This window comes from Cyprinus carpio, chromosome B15, assembly GCF_018340385.1.
Source record: "Cyprinus carpio isolate SPL01 chromosome B15, ASM1834038v1, whole genome shotgun sequence".
In the NCBI taxonomy this organism is placed as follows: domain Eukaryota; kingdom Metazoa; phylum Chordata; class Actinopteri; order Cypriniformes; family Cyprinidae; genus Cyprinus; species Cyprinus carpio.
The window spans coordinates 6,621,789-6,642,612 of record NC_056611.1 but is presented as its reverse complement, the minus strand read 5'-3'; the positions used below and the strand labels follow the sequence as shown (position 1 = coordinate 6,642,612).

General features: G+C 34.6%; 1 protein-coding gene across 1 annotated transcript in view; it reads left to right on the top strand.

Annotated features, from left to right (window-relative positions):
* Positions 1–20,824, top strand: part of LOC109107916 (conserved oligomeric Golgi complex subunit 6-like) — a 76,762-nt gene that overhangs the window by 49,912 nt on the left and 6,026 nt on the right. Inside the window, exons 10-18 of the mRNA XM_042739024.1 lie at positions 2,392–2,483; positions 3,544–3,608; positions 4,279–4,370; positions 4,563–4,680; positions 5,883–6,014; positions 6,469–6,636; positions 6,757–6,864; positions 20,012–20,065; positions 20,495–20,574. Of these exons, the coding sequence (XP_042594958.1) occupies positions 2,392–2,483; positions 3,544–3,608; positions 4,279–4,370; positions 4,563–4,680; positions 5,883–6,014; positions 6,469–6,636; positions 6,757–6,864; positions 20,012–20,065; positions 20,495–20,574 (909 nt within the window). The remainder of the gene's footprint in view (positions 1–2,391; positions 2,484–3,543; positions 3,609–4,278; positions 4,371–4,562; positions 4,681–5,882; positions 6,015–6,468; positions 6,637–6,756; positions 6,865–20,011; positions 20,066–20,494; positions 20,575–20,824) is intronic.

Sequence of the window (20,824 nt, the reverse complement as noted above, 5' to 3'; positions counted from 1 at the left end):
GGTTAAAAGAATTTATTAATATGAAATTCGAATGGTATGACAATTAGAGATTAATGTTAGACTGTACAGAAATTGAAAAGTCACGCAATGCTGATGTTGTTAACATTAATAATTTTGAGAATAAAGTATAACAATGATAATTTGCACGGTTTGATGTGATATGATCTAACCTATCTTTAGATTAAACCACCATAGGTAGCACGATTTATAGTAATGCTTTTTTCCTCAGTTGGTCAGAACAAACGTGGCAGACTTTTTAATAACTTGTTCAGATGAGAATATATGGTGAAAATTCTTATTTGGGTCATATATTCCAAGATGTAGGCTAGAATCTCTGATTGCAAAGTACAGTAAATATCCACATTGGTGCGGTGACTGACTGCCACACATACTCCTCAAAATATCCGCGCTGGAGCCGTGCCGGAGCACAACCCACATTAGGAAGATAATTTCGCAAAAAGCTGCAATTGCAGGTTTTCAAACAGAGATGGCGATAAAGAGGCAAAACTTAAGGACTGCAGCTTTAAAGGGGTCATATGACATTGCTAAAAAGAACATTATGTTTTGTATTTGGTGTAATGCAAAGTGTTTATCTAGTTTAAGGTTCAAAAAAATACATTATTTTCCACATAATATGCATTATTGTTGCTCCTCTATGCCTTTCTGAAATACGTTGATTTTTACTAAGCTCATCATTCTGAAAAGCAAGGTGTACGCTGATTGGCCAGTTGTCCAGTGCATTGTGATTGGCCTAATACCTCAAGCGTGTGGCAGAAATGTTTATCCCCTCACCATACTGTGATGCCGTGTCATGGGCAAGACAAAACCAAAAAAAACCTTTACAAACGAGGCATTTTTTGCATCCAGTGGGGACATAATTACTGATTATAATGACTTATGCTGTCTTTTTACGTGTTGCTTGCTTATCACGCGGCGTAAACATAAAACCATGTCTGCATTTGTAATCGGAGAAACGACAAACAACAAGCACTACTCTGCACTGCTTAAAACTCGCGTTTGAATCATCAGTGGCAAATTCTTTAAATATGAAAACGTACTTACAGGCTGTGAGTCATAAGCGCCAGACTGTCCTTGCAAAGTTGGAATTGCCCCACTTTATAGAAGCAACCTTTGTGCACAGCCTTTCCAGATTCAGGAAACAGTCCTCTGTAAAATGCGCTGCACACATCTGAATATTTGGGTTGAGCTGTTCTGGAACAGTGTAAACACAACTTAACCACTGATTTCTAGTTGTGTCCTCTTTTGGAAGACCAATCTAAGTACAGTAGTTTCCCTTTCACAACGAAAAACACAGCGTCTCCATGACATGGTGGGGGCAGCAGCAGCAATACTACAGCAAGAATCAAAGTTACACCTTCTTTCTTTGCATGAACATTTGGGCGGTGTTATGCAAATCTTCCCACACAGTGACATAAACCGGTGGGGCCTGTTTAAACGAGGAGTTTTAGGAGGGCGTGGATGAACTATTATAAAGAATATCTCTTTGGGTTTGAGACTTAAGTCTTTGCAACTTTAGGGATCTTATCTATGTTCGAACAGCTTGTAACACTCCAAAGAGAAAGCAAAACTTGAAATTGCATCATGTGACCCCTTCAATAAGTTTATAGTAAATACATTTTTGAACTCAATAAAAATGCTAAAAACCGTTAAATAAAAATGTTTCATTACATTATTTTTAACAAACAAGCTTTTGATTATTTGGAACGTTTTATTAAAGAAGATTTTCACATAATGATTTATGCAAAATGGCGCCCCTATGCACTGCATATACTTTTTGCACCACTGTATGTATGATTAAGAAGATCTGACTGTGCACATACTATGATGATGAGGAAATTTGCATGTTGTGCACTATATGCATATCCTAGCATACATGTAAAAAACTAAATATACTTTGGGTTATTGGGTTAAGGCCATTACGCAACAAGCTAACAGTTGTCTATTTTTGGACTGTCATTAAGTCTCTGCTCAGTTTTTATTGCATGTTCCTTACCGTCTGCACAAGTTGGACCCTGTCTCTGGCTTTTTGGCCATTTGAGCATGTTGAAGCAGCAGTTGCATTTTGAGCAGTTAGTAAGAGAGATCAGTCTGGTTGGCTTGTTTAACTTGATGAACCAGTGCACAAGAAAACCTAAAGTGAAGAAAGCAAGCAAACTACAACGTCAAGAGGGCACACAGATGGCTCTTCTCATTTTACTTCTTCCTTTTAATTTCATTTTAACAACCGTATGAAAAAGCTAATTTAGGGGCCTTAGAAATTTTTTAATCAAATATGATATAGAAGCCTTTATAGAGGTAAAGTAATATTGTGTATGGGTTTCCATGCATTTTTATCTTTGTTAATGCTTATACATACAATCATCCAACCAGGTATGTTGGGGACATGTTGGCATGGCTCCACCAAGCCACAGCCTCAGAGAAGGAGCACCTGGAAGCCTTGCTCAAGCAAGTTACAGTGCAAGGTACATGTCATTCCACCTAAATTTCATACCGCACAAACACAGTGTATACACTGGAAGAGAGCTTTTCTAGTTCAGAACTAGTTTGCTTTCAATATGCACAAATCTGTCTACATTTTTTTTTTTTTATCACTTAACTTTTTTTCTGTGCATCTAAACATTAAAGATATCATATGTAAATAGATTTTTCTAGATTTGTTACATATTTAATTGTTATTTAAGTTTAAGTGAAAATTATTTCACTCTTCGTAAGTCAGTTTTAACATGAATGGATTTCTCTTGAAAACCAAGTGGGATGCATTCACCCATTGTACAGTTGCTGAAGGCTTGCCTCCATTGTTAAAGTGCGGTCGTATTAGCAAAACTGCACTGTAAAAAAGGTCAGTTCCGATTACAATAGGAATCTGTGAGATTTTAACTTTCACACAAAGCCAAGATGGTCTTGCAGATTTGCTGACTAACCATCAGAAAATTGCTTGGTTTTTAAATTGATTTCTGTGTGAGCTGTGCTTCATACATCTCTAAGCTATTGACCTTTTATTGGCCAAAACTGTACTAATGTGACCACACCTTAAAGGGATAATTCACCCAAAAATGAAAATTCTGTTATTAATTAGTCACTCTCATGTCGTTCCAAACCTGCAAGGCCTTAGTTCATCTTCAGAACACAAATTAAGATATTTTTGATGAAATCCAAGAGCTTTTTGATGCTCCAACTTGTAAAATTACAGTTGAACCACTGATGTCACATGGACTATTTTACCAATGTACTTACTACATTTTTTGGGCCTGGGGACATTTCAGTTGCATTTCTATCTATGGAGGGTTAGAAAGTTCTCAGATTTCATCAAAAATATCTTAATTTGTGTTCCGAAGATGAACAGTCTTATGTGTTTGGAACGACATGAGGGTGAGTTATAAATGACAGAATTTTCGTTTTTGGGTGAACTAACCCTTGAAGACCACGCACATTTTAGAACTGGTTAAACTCATGTTGGGGTTATACTTGTTTTTGTGAATGTAGTTGAGTTGTAGATCAATTTGTTTTGCTGTGTTTGTGTAGGGGTTGAAGAAAACATGCAGGAAGTAGTTGGCCACATCACTGAAGGAGTGTGCAGACCACTCAAGGTGAGATGGAAACAGTGTCATTAAGACATTAAGACATTAAGATATTTAAACTTTTACCAGCCTGAAGCTGTGGCATACAGTAGTTGGTTAATAATTGTGCTTAAGTGCTCAAATGGGCAGCCCAAGTGCAAATTCCGCTTGCAACATATCTCAGACCACAAAACCAGTCATACGGGTAAATTTTTTAAATTGAGATTTTTACATCACCTGAAAGCTGAATAAATAAGCTTTCCGTGGATTATAGGTTATGGTTTGTTATTATTTATCCAAGATACAACTATTTGAAAATCTGGAATCTGAGGGTGCAAAAAAATCTAAATATTGAGAAAATCGCCCTTAAAGTTGTCCTTAGCTTTGCATGTTACTAATCAAAAATTAGGTTTACGGTAGGAAATTTACAAAATATCTTTATGGAATATGATCTTTACTTAATATCCTAATGATTTTTGGCATACAAGAAAAATTGATCTTTTTGACCCATACAATGCATTATTGGCTATTGCTACAAATATACCTGTGCTACTTTTGACTGGTTTTTGTGGTCCAGGTTCACATATTTGAATGACTAATATTTCAGCAAACTATTTACTTACTCAACAGGAAATAATGAAATCAGAATTATTATTATTATTATTTATTTTATTTTATTTTATTTTTTTTTCTCTACCAGGTGCGAATTGAGCAGGTTATCATTGCAGAGCCCGGTGCTGTTCTTCTGTATAAACTTTCCAACCTGCTCAAGTTCTACCATCACACTATCAGGTACACAAACATCTCTGCGAATGACTTTATTAGGTTTATTGTCTTTTTATTGTATTTTATACTACATTTGATGGAAGACAAATTGTTCCTCTTTTACTGAAGAACAGAGATCCAAAAATATAGATCCAGTTTATTGCTAGAGCCTATTGCAAGATGCTCCAGTTTTTCTGAATGCGTAAGTCTCTCTCTCAGTGGTATCATGGGTACCAGTGTTTCCTCTCTGTTGATGACCATTGATGAGATGCACATGCTCAGTAAGAAGATGTTCTTCAACAGCCTTAGTCTTCACGCCAGTCGCCTCATGGATAAAGTAAGTACCTTTCAATTTTGTTTTTGTTAAATAAAACTAGAACTGTGGGGTAATTGAAATAAAGCTGATATAAATATTTAATGAAAAGCTTAAACTTAAAAAGTTAAACAAATTAGAAATGTTGCCTTGGCAAATATGTAAGTTCAAATACTAAAATCACTAAAACATTCAAATAAACTCGTATATAGATATTTACAAAAAACAAAAACTCATAAAAAAGCACATAAAATTCTTGAAACTTGATATATAAAATAATATATATATATATAAATATAATAATAGTTTTCAAACAATACTTTTTTTTAATCTCTCCTTCTGTTCTAATGTTCCCACATATCTGAAAAGGTATACAAATTCAGAATTTTTTACTTTTATGTCAGTAAACCAGTAAACAATGGCTTACCGGCCAATGAAAACACTTTAGCAACTGTCTAAATACAACCCAGAATACACTAGCATTGAGGTGCTCTAACACAGCATCCTACCCTTATAGCTCTGTAGTAATCAACATAACAAATGTGCGCAAATGTGCCTCACGGTCATTCATCAGTTTGATTTGGTATTTAACAGGCTGAAAAAACACATTCTCATACCAGGGATTTTAAATTATCTCCAAAATATCCTTGAACACGAACAGGCTGGTAAAAAAAAAAAAAACAACACTTCATTGATAAGTGGATCAATAACCAGAACAAGATGGCCTCTGCTCTACGCTTCTGAAAGAATTATCGCCTTAGCAGCACTCTAATCAAATCACCTCAGGTCTAGGACGTTACGTATCACTCCCTGACGCTACTCGGTGCCAGGAACATAAGCCTGTGCTAATAAGCTATATTAGAGGCAGCAGAGCTCTAGTTAGTGTCCGTAAGCTGGGTGTTTATTAGTCAGCCTTCAGAGGTGTCAGTCCCGCTGTCAAACATGCCTGGCTTGATTTTGAGGGTCTTGAATGGTAAATACCGCTCTTAAAAGTCAGAATGTATTGAGTTAAAAATGTGTTGTCAGGGGGTCAGTGACATGATTCTCTTTTTGTGTTTGAATGTATTTAAAAAACAAACAAACAAAAAAAAAACAGTGATATTAATACATTCTTTCAATGGACATGTTTTCAGTTTTCCTGTGAAATTTATACACTATATATTACTTTTTTTTTTTTTTTTTTTTACAAGATTTTTAAAAGACTTCTTGTTTTCTTGTTTTCTCAGGTAGAACTTCCACCTCCTGATCTGGGTCCCACTGCCTCCCTTACTCAGACTCTGTCTCTCCTTAGGGAGGTTTTGGCCTCCCATGATTCATCAGTTCTGCCTCTTGATGCCCGTCAGGCTGACTTTGCACAGGTGACTTTTCTTTTCATGGTTTGTGGCAAAATCCAGTGTGTATCCACCTTTTAGTGACTGGAGTTTGGCTGATATAAAGAAAGAATCAGAAAGAAATGCTCACTGTTTCTGATTTGTTTGTCAACTTTATTTATTATACATTTATTAAATGATTTTGTGGAAGAAGTAACGTTTTTTTTGTTGTTTTTGTTGTTTCATGCAAGAAATGAATCAGTTGTCTTAATATATTTGTATTTATGTTTATGCATGTGTAATATTATCAACTACACTAGCAGACTGATAATATTACACACTATTCCAGTTAGGCATGAAGTACTTCACTCATATTAATGTCAGATAGATACATTTATGCCACTGTTTTTTTTTTTTTTTTTTTTTTTTTTTTTTTTTTTTTTTGTTTTGTTTTGTTTTTTTGCTTTTTGTTAATCCCATCATCCTCAATTCTGTTTCTCAGGTATTGTCCTGCATCCTTGACCCATTGCTGCAGCTTTGCACGGTATCAGCCAGTAACCTGGGCACAGCAGATATGGCCACCTACATGGTGAACTCCCTATACATGATGAAGACCACACTAGCGCTCTTTGAGTTCACAGACAAACGCTTAGAAATGCTGGAGTTTCAGGTGTGTTACATTATAAAATTATAAATGATAAGATAATATAGATAAGTTAAAATTGTGATGAGTCAGACTGAGTTAAAATGTAATACATTTGTATGTATTTTTATTGGCCACTTACTCTAGATTGAGGCTCACTTGGATACTCTAATCAATGAGCAGGCATCTTTTGTGCTGACCAGAGCTGGGCTTAGTCACATCTACAGCTGTGTCCAGCAGCACACTGCAGAGCAGGTGAGAATAAATGTGAAAACCGCTTAGGATTAGGTAAGGAAAAGCTTTTCTTGAATAGAAAGGGATGCTTGGGATGTGCAGTTCAATATTTTGTATCGGTATCAGTCCAATATTAAAGATCTAGTACTATGTGTTATGGTTGTTACTGTCATGCTCTAAAAAAACAAAAAAACTGTTATTAAAAACAATTCTAGTTTTTCTAAAGACTTTCTGAACTGATTTGAGCTAAATAAGGATATTATTATCTTTTAGAGCTTTCACAGTAGAATCTCCATAGTTGTATTTCCATTACTGATTCTGCTATTTTCCTTTTTTAACACCATCACTTGACATTTCAACAGCTTTATTTGAGGAACAGACAGTATATTAAGCTGTCAAATTTATGTCCCCGGAAACTCTTCCCCCTACTGCAGTTGTCACGTCATTCTCCATTCAGCATTCAAATAGCATGTTGATTTCGGTTATGACAGTGAACAGGCTAAAACTCTATCCAAGATGATGCTGAACCCACTGAATCATTCTCAGACATAATGGAACCACTTGGGAGAGAACTGTCAGGACACTTTGCACAAAAGAGGACAGTGGTACAAGAGGAATCATTGTTTTACATGTGAAAATATTGCAACATTAACACAGAATTTAAAAAAAAAGAAGGGGAAAAAAAGACTTGTGATAAGGTCCCTGAAATAATCAGGCCTTCACTTTTAGTTTTCATTTTGTGATGTGATTTTTTTCATGGTTGTTGTCCACACCAAAAATTCCTACTGCAGGGTTTCCGCGGGTCTTAAAAAAAGTCTTAAAAATTAAATTTAGTTATATCAAATTTAAGGCCTTAAAAGTCTTAAATTGTACAAGAAAGTCTTAATTATGATTTCAAGAGGTCTTAAATTTGGGGACGGTAAGACCAGAATTGCGATATGGCTGAATATGATGATTGAACTTCAAAAGGTTGTGATTTATTGAAATAAACATGAGCGCTGCATGTTCAAAGTCCGGTGCTGCGCTGCTTTGTGTACAGCTGTTACGGGGAAACAGTTATATTTCTACCAAATGCTCCACCTGCTCTAAGAATGAATGAGCATTTTCAATAAAACAACTGTTCAGAGTTCAGACCAATGCGAAAATCGACCCATGTTTTTACCCTTCAAGCATGCAGGGCTGAACTGGTGGATTAATAAGACAATGCATTATCAAAATCTAAACATATGTATGGTCTGCAAATCCTGCAATAATATAATTGTTGTTTTAACTAGCCTATGTGCGATTTGATGATCCAGTATATCGCGAAAACCATACAAAAAACCTACAGAGTGCGCGCATACATTAGGTGATGAAGTCTAGCAGGTTAGACTAGTGCGCATGCGCATTTATAGTGCGTTCTTTCAGTGCATTAATATCACACAAAGAGTGCCGTTATTTTTCCCCAAAAGTCAGCATAATTACAAATGTGATATTGATTTTATACAACAGTTCGATAAACAAGAAGTACATTTTAAGAGACTTACATTTTAGACACCGTATTTCCTGTTTTTAGTCTATTTCTTCAACAAAAATCATTCCATACACAGCCACACCACTGTTTTGTGTCTCTGAGCAACACGAAGGTGTTTTGTTTCTGAATGAATTACCACTGTAAATGATTCAGTTCAATCGCAATGACTCACTTAACAGTGACTTGCTGCCACCTACTGGCAGTTTTAATTGCACATTTAAGGTACCTTTTCATTTGTAAAATAATTTCAAACATCAGTTTTCAATGTTTTATGTTTAAAATATCAAAACATTATTTATGTATTTAAAGTTAAAGTACTCCATGTCCCTCAGAGCTGCATTTAACAGTGTATAAATGCATCTAAATGACACTTCTAATGCCGCTTCTGTGTTTCCTCTGCATTGCAAAGATCAGCTTTGTTGATGCTGATTTCATTTGCTTGGTAAAAGCCCAAATGCAAGAATTTGACTCAAAACATGGTGCACACTTTTAGAAAAAAATGGCGTAAAGGTAAAAATAGCTATAAAACTTGTTGGAAATGATTAATTTCTATTATTGCTGTGAACTTACCACACAGAAGATGAAGAATATAAAAAAATTCAGGAGGCAGCTGTTAGCAAAATTAGAGATAAGATATCAGCACAATAACACACTGTAGCAAAATATTATCTAGTTACCGTTATCAATAAAATCCTAGAAAAATATTGAGATATAATTTTTTTGTTGATATTGCACACCCCTAATTAATGTTATTAAATTGGTATAATATTTTATTAATAATAATTGTTTAAATTAACATAATAATTAATACTTTTGACTCATCCATTTTCTTAAAAATGGTTTAAAGGCTGAAATGTAAAGTTTTGCATTTTATAAAACATTTTGTTTTTGTGAAACTTTTATCTGAACTGTAAATTATGCTTTTAACAATAATTTTACAGTTTTGTATGGCACTATAGACATTGCCCTACAGAAACCCTGTACTGTAACTAAAGAACAATTAACTATTTTTTAAAAAAATTTATTAAAGTCCCATATTTACACAATATTAAATATTTACTCTCTCTCTCTCTCTCTCTCTCTCTCTCTCTCTCTCTCTATATCAACATTTATAAAAAAAAATTACATACATAGATAGATACATACATACATACTTACTTACTTACTTATTTATTTAGTTTTAAATGGTAGTGTTTTTATTTAAGCCTCTTACTCATCTTATTAATCTTTCTATCAGAAAGGGCAGTTCCCTGATAGTTGGAAAAAAGCATTGATAAAGCCCATTTTCAAATCTGGGAATTCAGATGCTATGATTAACTATAGACCAATTAGCCTTCTTCCAGTTCTTTCCAAAGAGTTGGAGAATGTTGTATCAGAACAATTTTTGCATCACTTAGGGACTAATAATCTTTTAAACCCTTTACAATTTGGTTTTAGCCATAACCATTCTACAGAAACGTAAAGTGAGAACTGCCTGGTTCCCACAGTGAAGTTCAGTGGTCATGAAGTTCTTATATCATGATTATTGAGTGCTGAAGATGTGGGGGGAGTTGTGCTATATCACTGGTGTCATGAATTCACACACTATTGTGTGATGTAATAGAAAAACTTGAAACAGTAGATGCTACCCTCTCCTCATTCCCTATTGATTTTTTACCATGACAATGACTGTATACAGTGCATTCTTCTAAGGTGAAAATCCTTCAGTGTACAAGTGTTTCACATACCATTATCACTCTTGAGCACCTGTGGGAAATTTTGTAGAGACACTGGCCATTAAAGGTCAGGGAATTTAAAGAGGTTGACCTCCAGGAGTTAAACAGGACAGATATGACAATTTGTCATGATCTTGTACACTCAAATGCCAAGAAAGGTCAGAACAGTATACTTAAAGTTATGGAGGACATATTAAGTACTAGGATAGATAGATAGATAGATAGATAGATAGATAGAAAGATAGATAGATAGATAGATAGATAGATAGATAGATAGATAGAAAATATTTTATGTAGTAACAAGACAGCTTATGTGTTTAACAAGTTAATGAGATAGATATTCTAATACTGATCAAAATAAAAACTCAAAAAAACATCAACTTTGCAATTGGCAGATACTCAAAGCTGCTGTATTGTTACCATTATTGGACATGAAAAAGTGATACTGAGACATCCCTAATAACAACTTCAGCTGGCTGCTGTAATACAGTGTTTGACATGATAAAATCCAGACAACTCGCCTTCTCTCTTTTTGCTCAGTCGCCCGCTCTAAAACTGCAGAAGTTTACCAGCGTTACGGGAATTATTTGAATTATTCACAGGTTCACAAGACCCAGAAATAAAGCTTTTAAAGAAATTCTCCACAGAGCAGCTCATTTACTATTATTATCAGTTATATTAGTGCTGCTTTTATGATGGCCTGAACATTTTGAGTGTTTCTTGCAGCTTATCAAGGGCACAGGAGCAAAAGTAATAAAATATTAGATATATTTTGTCAGTTAATGTGAATGTAAACTGTAAACATTCGTCAAGTTGTCTAATGAACAATATTACATGGTGAAAGAATTCATTTGTAACTTTTTTTCAGTCATTATTTGTATTACATTATTTTTAGTTTCATGCACATAATACGAAAGATTAATAATAAAAATATATAATTATTACTAATAATTGTAATTATTTATTGAACAGCTGCTCTTGCTGCTGTTTTGTAAAAGCAAGATGCTATGAGAGGCTATTTGTTGTTGTTATTATTATTATTATTATTATTATTATTATTATTATTTTACCACAGTTAAGGGACTCTAGGTGGGAAAAATGCAAAATGATGTGGCTTATTACTTTAATAGTATTTTGAAGTTTGTGACATTGTAACTTCTGACAGTTCCATCTTTGAGCTCTCAGTTGCAAAACACCATTTGTGGCCATCTTTCCCCTTTCATATCAACTCCATCACACATGCACACACTAATAGCACACATTACGTCCTTATTATCTTTCTCTCATTTCACAGGAATAGTCTCTATTGTTTATATGTCTCCTGTTTGGGCCTTATTACCATGGTTACCCTATGGTTAGAGGCTCATTAATAAAATCACATAGTGCAGATTTTCACTCAAATTCATCACATGGCAGGAAATGGCCTAAGACTGAAAAAGAACACAAAATAGATCTTATTCTGTAAACATGATTACCTGTCCACATCTGTGTGCACATTTACAGCAGCCTGTGCATTTACAGATTAGACAGAGCAAAGTATTTATTTTTGTTTTGTTGTTATTCATTAATGATTTGGCTTCACAGAGCTGATGTTCAGGGCATTCAGCTTCTCTCTAAAATTGTATGACGTATTATACAGTGTTAAAATTTATTTATGTTGTAAATAAAACAGATTATTGGAATAGGTTACTTGCCATTTCTAAGAACAATGAATGGCTCTCATGAGCTGATTTTTTTAATGAATCAGAAAAATACAGTGGAACTTATGTAGAAAAGAAACAACTCTTATGATCCAATCTTTTTTAGTGATTCAGAAATATACTTCTCAACCAGTGTAGTTTGATTCTCAAATGAATGAATCATATGAGCTGATTCTTTTGAGTAAATCAGAAACATACAGTGCAGCCAGTGTAGATGTACTGTATTCTTCTTCTGAATCAAACACATAAAGTTCAACCAGTGTAGTCCATTGCTAAAATGAACAACGCTTAGAACTCATTTTTGCTTTTAGACATTTATTTTAGTGAATCAGAAACGCAGTGAGACCAGTCTAGTCAGATTCTTAAATTAATGATTTTTCTGCTAATGAACTGGTACAAATAAGCCCATTCTCTTTTATAAATCAGTTAAACTACTAAATTGTTACTAAAAATGTACTACTTTCATTATGACTTGAATTGTTACTGTTTTATGTTGTTCCTATGGCTTGTGAAACTTACTCTCTTTTATGGGTGTTTGAGTTCACAACCCAGCTTTGTCTTTTGAGTTCAGCTAAGAAATTGTCAGGTGAAAAAGATTCCAGTGAACTTCGTGACTCTTTTTGACATGTACAGGCACTTTAAGCAAGGTGTTATATTACAGAAGACAGGCAAGAACGCAGAAGCATTGAAGTAAGCACAGGTTTGTGTGGGTCTTGGCAGAGGAGTGCAGTCTGGGCATTTCCACGCCTGTCCTCATCACACACCCCCGTAAAAGGCTGGCGTGTGACTAAGCGTCTTTGGACACCTGCTGTCCACAGCACAGGGCACAACTGTCTCGCCTACTGCATCAATGTCTTCTCTGTCCACTCATGCTGTTAATTACGGACTGTCTCGCTTTATATGGCACATGCACCCCACAACAGACATGATTCATGAATCTGTCCCTCAAAAGCCAACTTTGTGTCTTATGTTGATGGCATCATTTTAAAAACGTTATGACCCTCCAAATTGTGTGTACAATAAATGGACCACTAGTCACTAAATAAAGATCCTGCAGATGTTCGACACTCATAATGAATCTTTGTCCTCTGTGCAACTGTTGCAGTAACATGTTGTGCTAAAATGTGAAGTTCCTAAAACCATAATGAGAATTATTATTTTTATAATAAAGTACCTGGACTTCACGAGAGGTTGTGCGTTACAGCACTTCAAAGTGTCTAAAACTTAATTGTATTAAAAATCTGTGTAATAAATGTCCCGTCATAGTTTACTGCTGTTATTAAGTGGTGGAAAAAGCAATATGGTAAAGGTAAAAGTAAAAAGTAATTATTTTATATTTATATTATATTAATATACAAAGTTGATAATTATTTTAATGTTATTAACTAATAAATGGCCAAGATTATATATGATATATGTTCATCACTTTTTTCTTCAAATAAAACATAAAAACCTAAAACAATAAAATAATATTTTTTTTATAATATGGCCCAATATTGTTCCAATACATTGAACGTAGACCGAAGACAACAATGAATAATAAGTAGTACAATTTATGATTAAAGCTAATCATATCGAACAGTTCTACCACCAAGTAAAGGCGTCATCACATTAGCGAATATTGGCAAATTTTGCAAGCAAAAATAGTGCCATTAGAGACTTAATAATTGCTGCATTACAGAATGTGTCAACTCAATTCATAATGCAACACAAGGATGTGTTGTATCCTCAGTGTTGAACCGCTGCACACTGTACATGGTCAAGTGGACCTTTGGTATACGTTCTATACTTAATTTCTTAATTTCTTCTATATATATATATGTGTGTGTGTGTATATGTGTGTGTGTGTGTGTGTGTGTGTGTGTATATATATATAAATATATATATATATATATATATATATATATATATATATATATATATATATATATATATATACATATACATACAGTACAGGTCAAAAGTTTGGAAACATTACTATTTTTAATGTTTTTGAAAGAAGTTTCTTCTGCTCATCAAGCCTGCATTTATTTGATCAAAAATACAGAAATTTTTTTTTAATATTGTGATATATTATTACAATTTAAAATAATTGTTTTTAAATTTATTATACTTTAAATTATCATTTATTTCTGTGATGCAAAGCTGAATTTTTAGGATCATTATCACATGATCCTTTAGAAATCATTCTAATATGATGATTCATTATCAAAGTTGGAAACAGTTCTGCTGCTTAATATTTTTTCAGAACATGTGATACTTTTTTAAGATACTTTGATGAATAAAAAAAGAAAGAAGCTATGTTTTTAAAATATAAATATTTTGTAATAACAATATACACTACTGGTCAGTAATTTGGGGTCAGTAATTTTTTTTTTCGTTTTCTTTTTTTTTAAATAAAATCAATACTTTTATTCAGCAAGGATGTGTTAAATTGATAAAAAGTGATAGTAAAGAAAATATATTATTAGAATATATATTATTAGAATTTTTTTTTTATTTTGAATAAATGCAGTTCTTTTTAACCTTTTATTCATCAAATATATTAGCAGAACTGTTTCCAACACTCATAATAAATCAGAATATTAGAATGATTTCTAAATGATCATGTGATAGACTGGATGTTACATGTGACACTGAAGGCTGGAGTAATGATGCTGAAAATTCAGCTTTGCATCACAGGAATAAATTATTTTTTTTAAATTATATTCAAATAGAAAACTATTATTTTAAGTTGTAATAATATTTCACAATATTACTGTTTTTTCTGTATTTTTGATCAAATAAATGCAGGCTTGATGAGCAGAAGAGACTTCTTTCAAAAACATTAAAAAAAGTAATGTTTCCAAACTTTTGACCTGTACTGTATATATATATATATATATATATATATATATATATATATATATATTTTATATATATAGAAGAAATTAATATATTAATTAATGTATTAATTAATATATACACACACAGTGAGTATGGAAAGTATTCAGATCCCCTTAAATTTTTCACTATTTGTTATATTGCAGCCATTTGGTAAAATCATTTAAGTTCATTTTTTTTCCTCATTAATGTACATACAGCACCCCATATTGACAGAAAAACACAGAATTGTTGACATTTTTGCAGATTTATTAAAAAAGAAAAACTGAAATATCACATGATCCTAAGTATTCAGACCCTTTGCTCAGTATTTAGTAGAAGCACCCTTTTGATCTAATACAGCCATGAGTCTTTTTGGGAAAGATGCAAGAAGTTTTCACACCTGGATTTGGGGATCCTCCGCAATTCCTCCTTGCAGATCCTCTCCAGTTCTGTCAGGTTGGATGGTAAACGTTGGTGGACAGCCATTTTCAGGTCTCTCCAGAGATGCTCAATTGGGTTTAAGTCAGGGCTCTGGCTGGGCCATTTAATAACAGTCACGGAGTTGTTGTGAAGCCACCCTTCGTTATTTTAGCTGTGTGCTTAGCGTCATTGTCTTGTTGGAAGGTAAACCTTCGGCCCAGTCTGAGGTCCTGAGCACTCTGTAGAAGGTTTTCGTCCAGGATATCCCTGTACTTGGCCGCATTCATCTTTCCCTCGATTGCAACCAGTCGTCCTGTCCCTGCAGCTAAAAACACCCCCACAGCATGATGCTGCCACCACCATGCTTCACTGTTGGGACTGTATTGGACAGGTGATGAGCAGTGCCTTGTTTTCTCCACACATACCGCTTAGAATTAAGGCCAAAAAGTTCTATGTTGGTCTCATCAGACCAGAGAATCTTATTTCTCACCATCTTGGAGTCTTTCAGGTGTTTTTTCATGTGTCTTGCACTGAGGAGAGGCTTTCGTCGGGCCACTCTGTCATAAAGCCCCAACTGGTGGAGGGCTGCAGTGATGGTTGACTTTCTACAACTTTCTCCCATCTCCCGACTGCATCTTTGGAGCTCAGCCACAGTGATCTTTGGGTTCTTCCTTACCTCTCTCACCAAGGCTCTTCTCCCCGATAGCTCAGTTTGGCCGGACGGCCAGCTCTAGGAAGGGTTCTGGTCGTCCCAAACGTCTTCCAGCAGAATTTTTTTTGTAACCTTGGCCAGAATGTACCTTGCCACAATTCTGTCTCTGAGCTCTTCAGGCAGTTCCTTTGACCTCATGATTCTCATTTGCTCTGACATGCACTGTGAGCTGTAAGGTATTATATACACAGGTTTGTGGCTTTGCTAATCAAGTCCAATCTGTATAATCAAACACAGCTGGACTTAAATGAAGGTGTAGAACCATCTCAAGGATGATCAGAAGAAATGGACAGCACCTGAGTTAAATATATGAGTGTCACAGCAAGGGGTCTGAATACTTAGGATCATGTGATATTCAGTTTTTCTTTTTTAATAAATTTGCAAAAATGTCAATTTAAAAAATGTGTTTTTTCTGTCAATATGGGGTGCTGTGTGTTCATTAATGAGGAAAAAAAATGAAGTTAAATGATTTTACCAAATGGCTGCAATATAACAAAGAGTGAAAAATTTAAGGGGGCCTGAATACTTCCCGTACCCACTGTATATATACAGTCGAGGCCAAAAATATTGGCCCCCTTGGTAAATATGATCAAAAAAGGCTGTGAAAATTCATCTGCATTGTTAATCCTTTTGGTCTTTTATTTAAAAAAAATCACAAAAATGTATCCTTTCATTGGATAATAAAAATTTAAATTGGAGGGGAAATATCATTATGAAATTAATGTTTTTCTCAAATACTCGTTGTTCACAATTATTGGCCCCCTATAAATTCATATATATATATATATAATATATATATATATATATATATATATATATATATATATATATATATATATATATATATATATAGTATATTCCCATTCATATTCACAATTTTGAGCACTCCAGCATGATTATAAACATGAAATCATCCAGCTCTGGCTTCCTGTTTCACAGAAATATAAAGAGGAGGGAAAACAAAGCCCAAATTCCCTTAATCATCCATCACAATGAGAAAAACCAAAGAATATATTTCTGATGTGCAGCAAAAGATAATTGAGCTTCACAAATTAGTAAAGTCGCTTTAAGAAAAGACCTAGAGCAGTGAAAATTCCCATTTCCACCATCAGGGCAATAATTAAGAATTTCCAACCAACAGAAAATGTTACAAAACTGCCTGGAAGAGGACGTGTGTCTTTATCGTCCTAATGTGCGGTGAGAAGGAGAGTTTGGGGCTGGTTCAGAAAACCTTTAAAAAAAATTGTCAAACAGAACCTACATCAACACATGTTGTTTGGGAGGGTTACAAGAAAAATTTTCCTAGCTCATTCGAAAACAAACTAAAGCATATTCAGTTATCAGCCATGACTGGAACTTTAAATGGGAATGGCTTGATCAGATGAAGATGAAACTAAAAAATAAGCTTTTTAGCAGCAAACACTCAAGATGGGTTTGGTGAACACAGAGAAAAAAAATACCCCATGTGTACAATGAAATATTCTGCTGTATTTTTGATGTTGTGGGCCTATATTTCTGCTGGAGGTCCTGGACATCTTGTTTAGATACATGGCATCATTGATTCTATCAAATACCAACAGATAAAAAATCAGTAAGTGACTGACTCTGTTAGAAATCTTATAATGGGCCATGTTTGGATCTCTCAACCGTACAATAACCCAAACAAAAACCTCAAAAACAACACAGAAATGGGTCACTGAACTCAAAACCAAGCTTCTGCTATAGCCATTCCACTCCTCTGACCTGAACCCTACGGAAAATGAGAGGAGTGAACTGAAGAGGAGAAGCACCAACATGTAGCTGGGAATCTAAAGGGTCTGGAGTGATTCTGGATGAAGGAATGGTCTCTGATCTTTTGTCAGGTGTTCTCTAACCTCATCAGGCATTATAGGAGAAAATTTAGACCTGTTACAAAAAGACAAAAAGTATTGAATAAAAGGGGGCTATTAATTGTGGCCAATGTGTATTAGAGAAAAACATTTATTTCATAATGATATTTCCCCCCATTTTAAATTCTTATTATCCAATTAAAGGATACATATGTGCAAATTTTTTAAACAAAAGACCAAAAGGATTAACAATACAGATGAATTTTCACAGCCTTTTTTGATCATATTTACCAAAGGGGCCAATATTTTTGGCCTCGACCATCCATCCCTCCCTCCCTCCCTCCCTCCCTCCCTCCCTCTCTCCCTCCCTCCCTCTCCCTCTCACTCTCCCTCCCTCCCTCCCTCCCTCTCTCTCTCTCTCTCTCTCTGTGTGTATATATATATATATATATATATATATATATATATATATATATATATACATACATACATACATACATACATACATATATACATACATACGTACATACATACAGGTGCTGGTCGTATAATTAGAATATCATCAAAAAGTTGATTTATTTCACTAATTCTATTCAAAAAGTGAAACTTGTATATTATAGTCATTCATTACACACAGACCGATATATTTCAAATGTTTATTTCTTTTAATTTTGATGATTATAACTGACAACTAAGGAAAATCCCAAACTCAGTATCTTAGAAAATTAGAATATTACTTAAGACAAATACAAAGAAGGATTTTTAGAAATCTTGGCCAACTGAAAAGTATGAGCATGTACAGCACTCAATACTTAGTTGAGGCTCCTTTTTCCTGAATTACTGCAGCAATGCGGCGTGGCATGGAGTCGATCAGTCTTTGGCACTGCTCAGGTGTTATGAGAGCCCAGGTTGCTCTGATAGTGGCCTTCAGCTCCTCTGCATTCTTGGGTCTGGCATATCGCATCTTCCTCTTCACAATAACCCATAGATTTTCCATGGGGTTAAGGTCAGGCGTGTTTGCTGGCCAATTAAGAACAGGGATACCATGGTCCTTAAACCAGGTACTGGAAGCTTTGGCACTGTGTGCAGGTGCCAAGTCCTGTTGGAAAATGAAATCTAAACCTCCATAAAGTTGGTCAGCAGCAGGAAGCATGAAGTGCTCTAAAACTTCCTGGTATACGGATGCGTTGACCTTGGACCTCAGAAAAGACATTGCACCAACACCAGCAGATGACATGGCACCCCAAACCATCACTGACTGTGGAAACTTTGCACTGGACCTCAAGCAACGTGGATTGTGTGCCTCTCTTCTCTTCTTCCAGACTCTGGGACCTGGAAATGCAAAATTTACTTTCATCAGATAACATAACTTTGGACCACTCAGCAGCAGTCCAGTCCTTTTTGAAGCGAGACGCTTCTGATGCTGTCTGTTGTTCAAGAGTGGCTTGACACAAGGAATGTGACAGCTGAAACCCATGTCTTGCATATGTCTGTGCGTAGTGGTTCTTGAAGCACTGGCTCCAGCTGCAGTCCACTTTTTGTGAATCTACCCCACATTTTTGAATGGGTTTTGTTTCACAATCCTCTCCAGGGTGCGGTTATCACTATTGCTTGTACACTTTTTTCTACCACATCTTTTCCTTCCCTTCGCCTCTCTATTAATGTGCTTGGACACAGAGCTCTGTGAACAGCCAGCATCTTTTGCAATGACCTTTTGTGTCTTGCACTCCTTGTGCAAGGTGTCAGTGGTCGTCTTTTGGACAACTGTCAAGTCAGCAGTCTTCCCCATGATTGTGTAGCCTACAGAACTAGACTGAGAGACAATTTAAAGGCGTTTGCAGGTGTTTTGAGTTAATTAGCTGATTAGAGTGTGGCACCAGGTGTCTACATTGAACCTTTTAACAATATTCTAATTTTCTGAGATACTGAATTTGGGATTTTCCTTAGTTGTCAGTTATAATAACCAAAATTAAAAGAAATAAACATTTAAATTATATATCAGTCTGTGTGTAATGAATGAATATAATATACAAGTTTCACTTTTTGAATGGAATTAGTGAAATAAATCAACTTTTTGATGATATTCTAATTATATGACCAGCACCTGTGTGTGTGTGTATATATATATATAAATTATTTTATATATATATATATATATATATATATATATATATATATATATATATATATATACATATAAATTCTTTTTTTTTGGTCTCTTTAAGTGTCATATAGCAGCTATGAATTTGGTTAAAATGTGAAATCTCTCACTTTGTGTGTTTTCAAGCTGTTGCACCTGTTCTTTCTCTTCTTTGTTTGTGTTATTTTTGTGCTGCAGGCTGTCTCAGCTCACGGAGCTGAAGAAAAGTAGTTGTGTGTTTTTCACTTATGGTTTGCTGTATTCTCCCTCTTAGGGTCCATTGGCCAACCTCCCTGGAATGGACAGCACATCCTTAAAAACATCCATGGTGAGACCTGTTTCTTTATTAAGTTCTTTTGAACAGGACTAGTTTTTCTTCAGAAGGTCAGATAAATTCATGTTTTCAGATGTATTTTGTGATTTATTTATTATTATTATTATTATTATTATTATTATTATTATTATTATTATTATTATTATTATTATTATTAATCTGCTCTGAATTGAAAATGTCATGCTTTCCTCACATGACCTGCGAAACAAATTACCTAGTGTTTTTCAGCTAACTGATTTTAGATCATTGTGGTTTGAGACCATTTACCACCTTTCTAGGGAAGGTGAAATCATTAATTTTTAGATTAAATCACAGACGTCTTTTGTTAAAAACTGTAAATCAACAAAACAAATCCCTTCCAAATAGTACTTAGTTTTATCAAGTCTTTTCTTTGCCTTCTTGTTTTGTCTGTTGTCCTCACAGGTCCAGTTTGACCGTTATTTGGCCTCTCCTGATACGCTTGTGATGCCGCAACTCAACTTCCTGCTCAGTGCTGCTATCAAGTAGGAGTCAGCTCACATTTAATTTAATTCAATTCAAGTTTATTTGTATAGCGCTTTTTGCGATACAAATCATTGCAAAGCAACTTTACAGAAAATTAAGTTTCTACAATATTTAGCACACATTCTGTCCATAATACAGCCAGTTGCAAAGAACATGAAGCATTTTGTTTCAAAACAATTTTACAATTACACACTTTCCCCCTTTTATAAACAAAGAGCTCAAGAATGTTGGAAAATGGAATGATGGAAA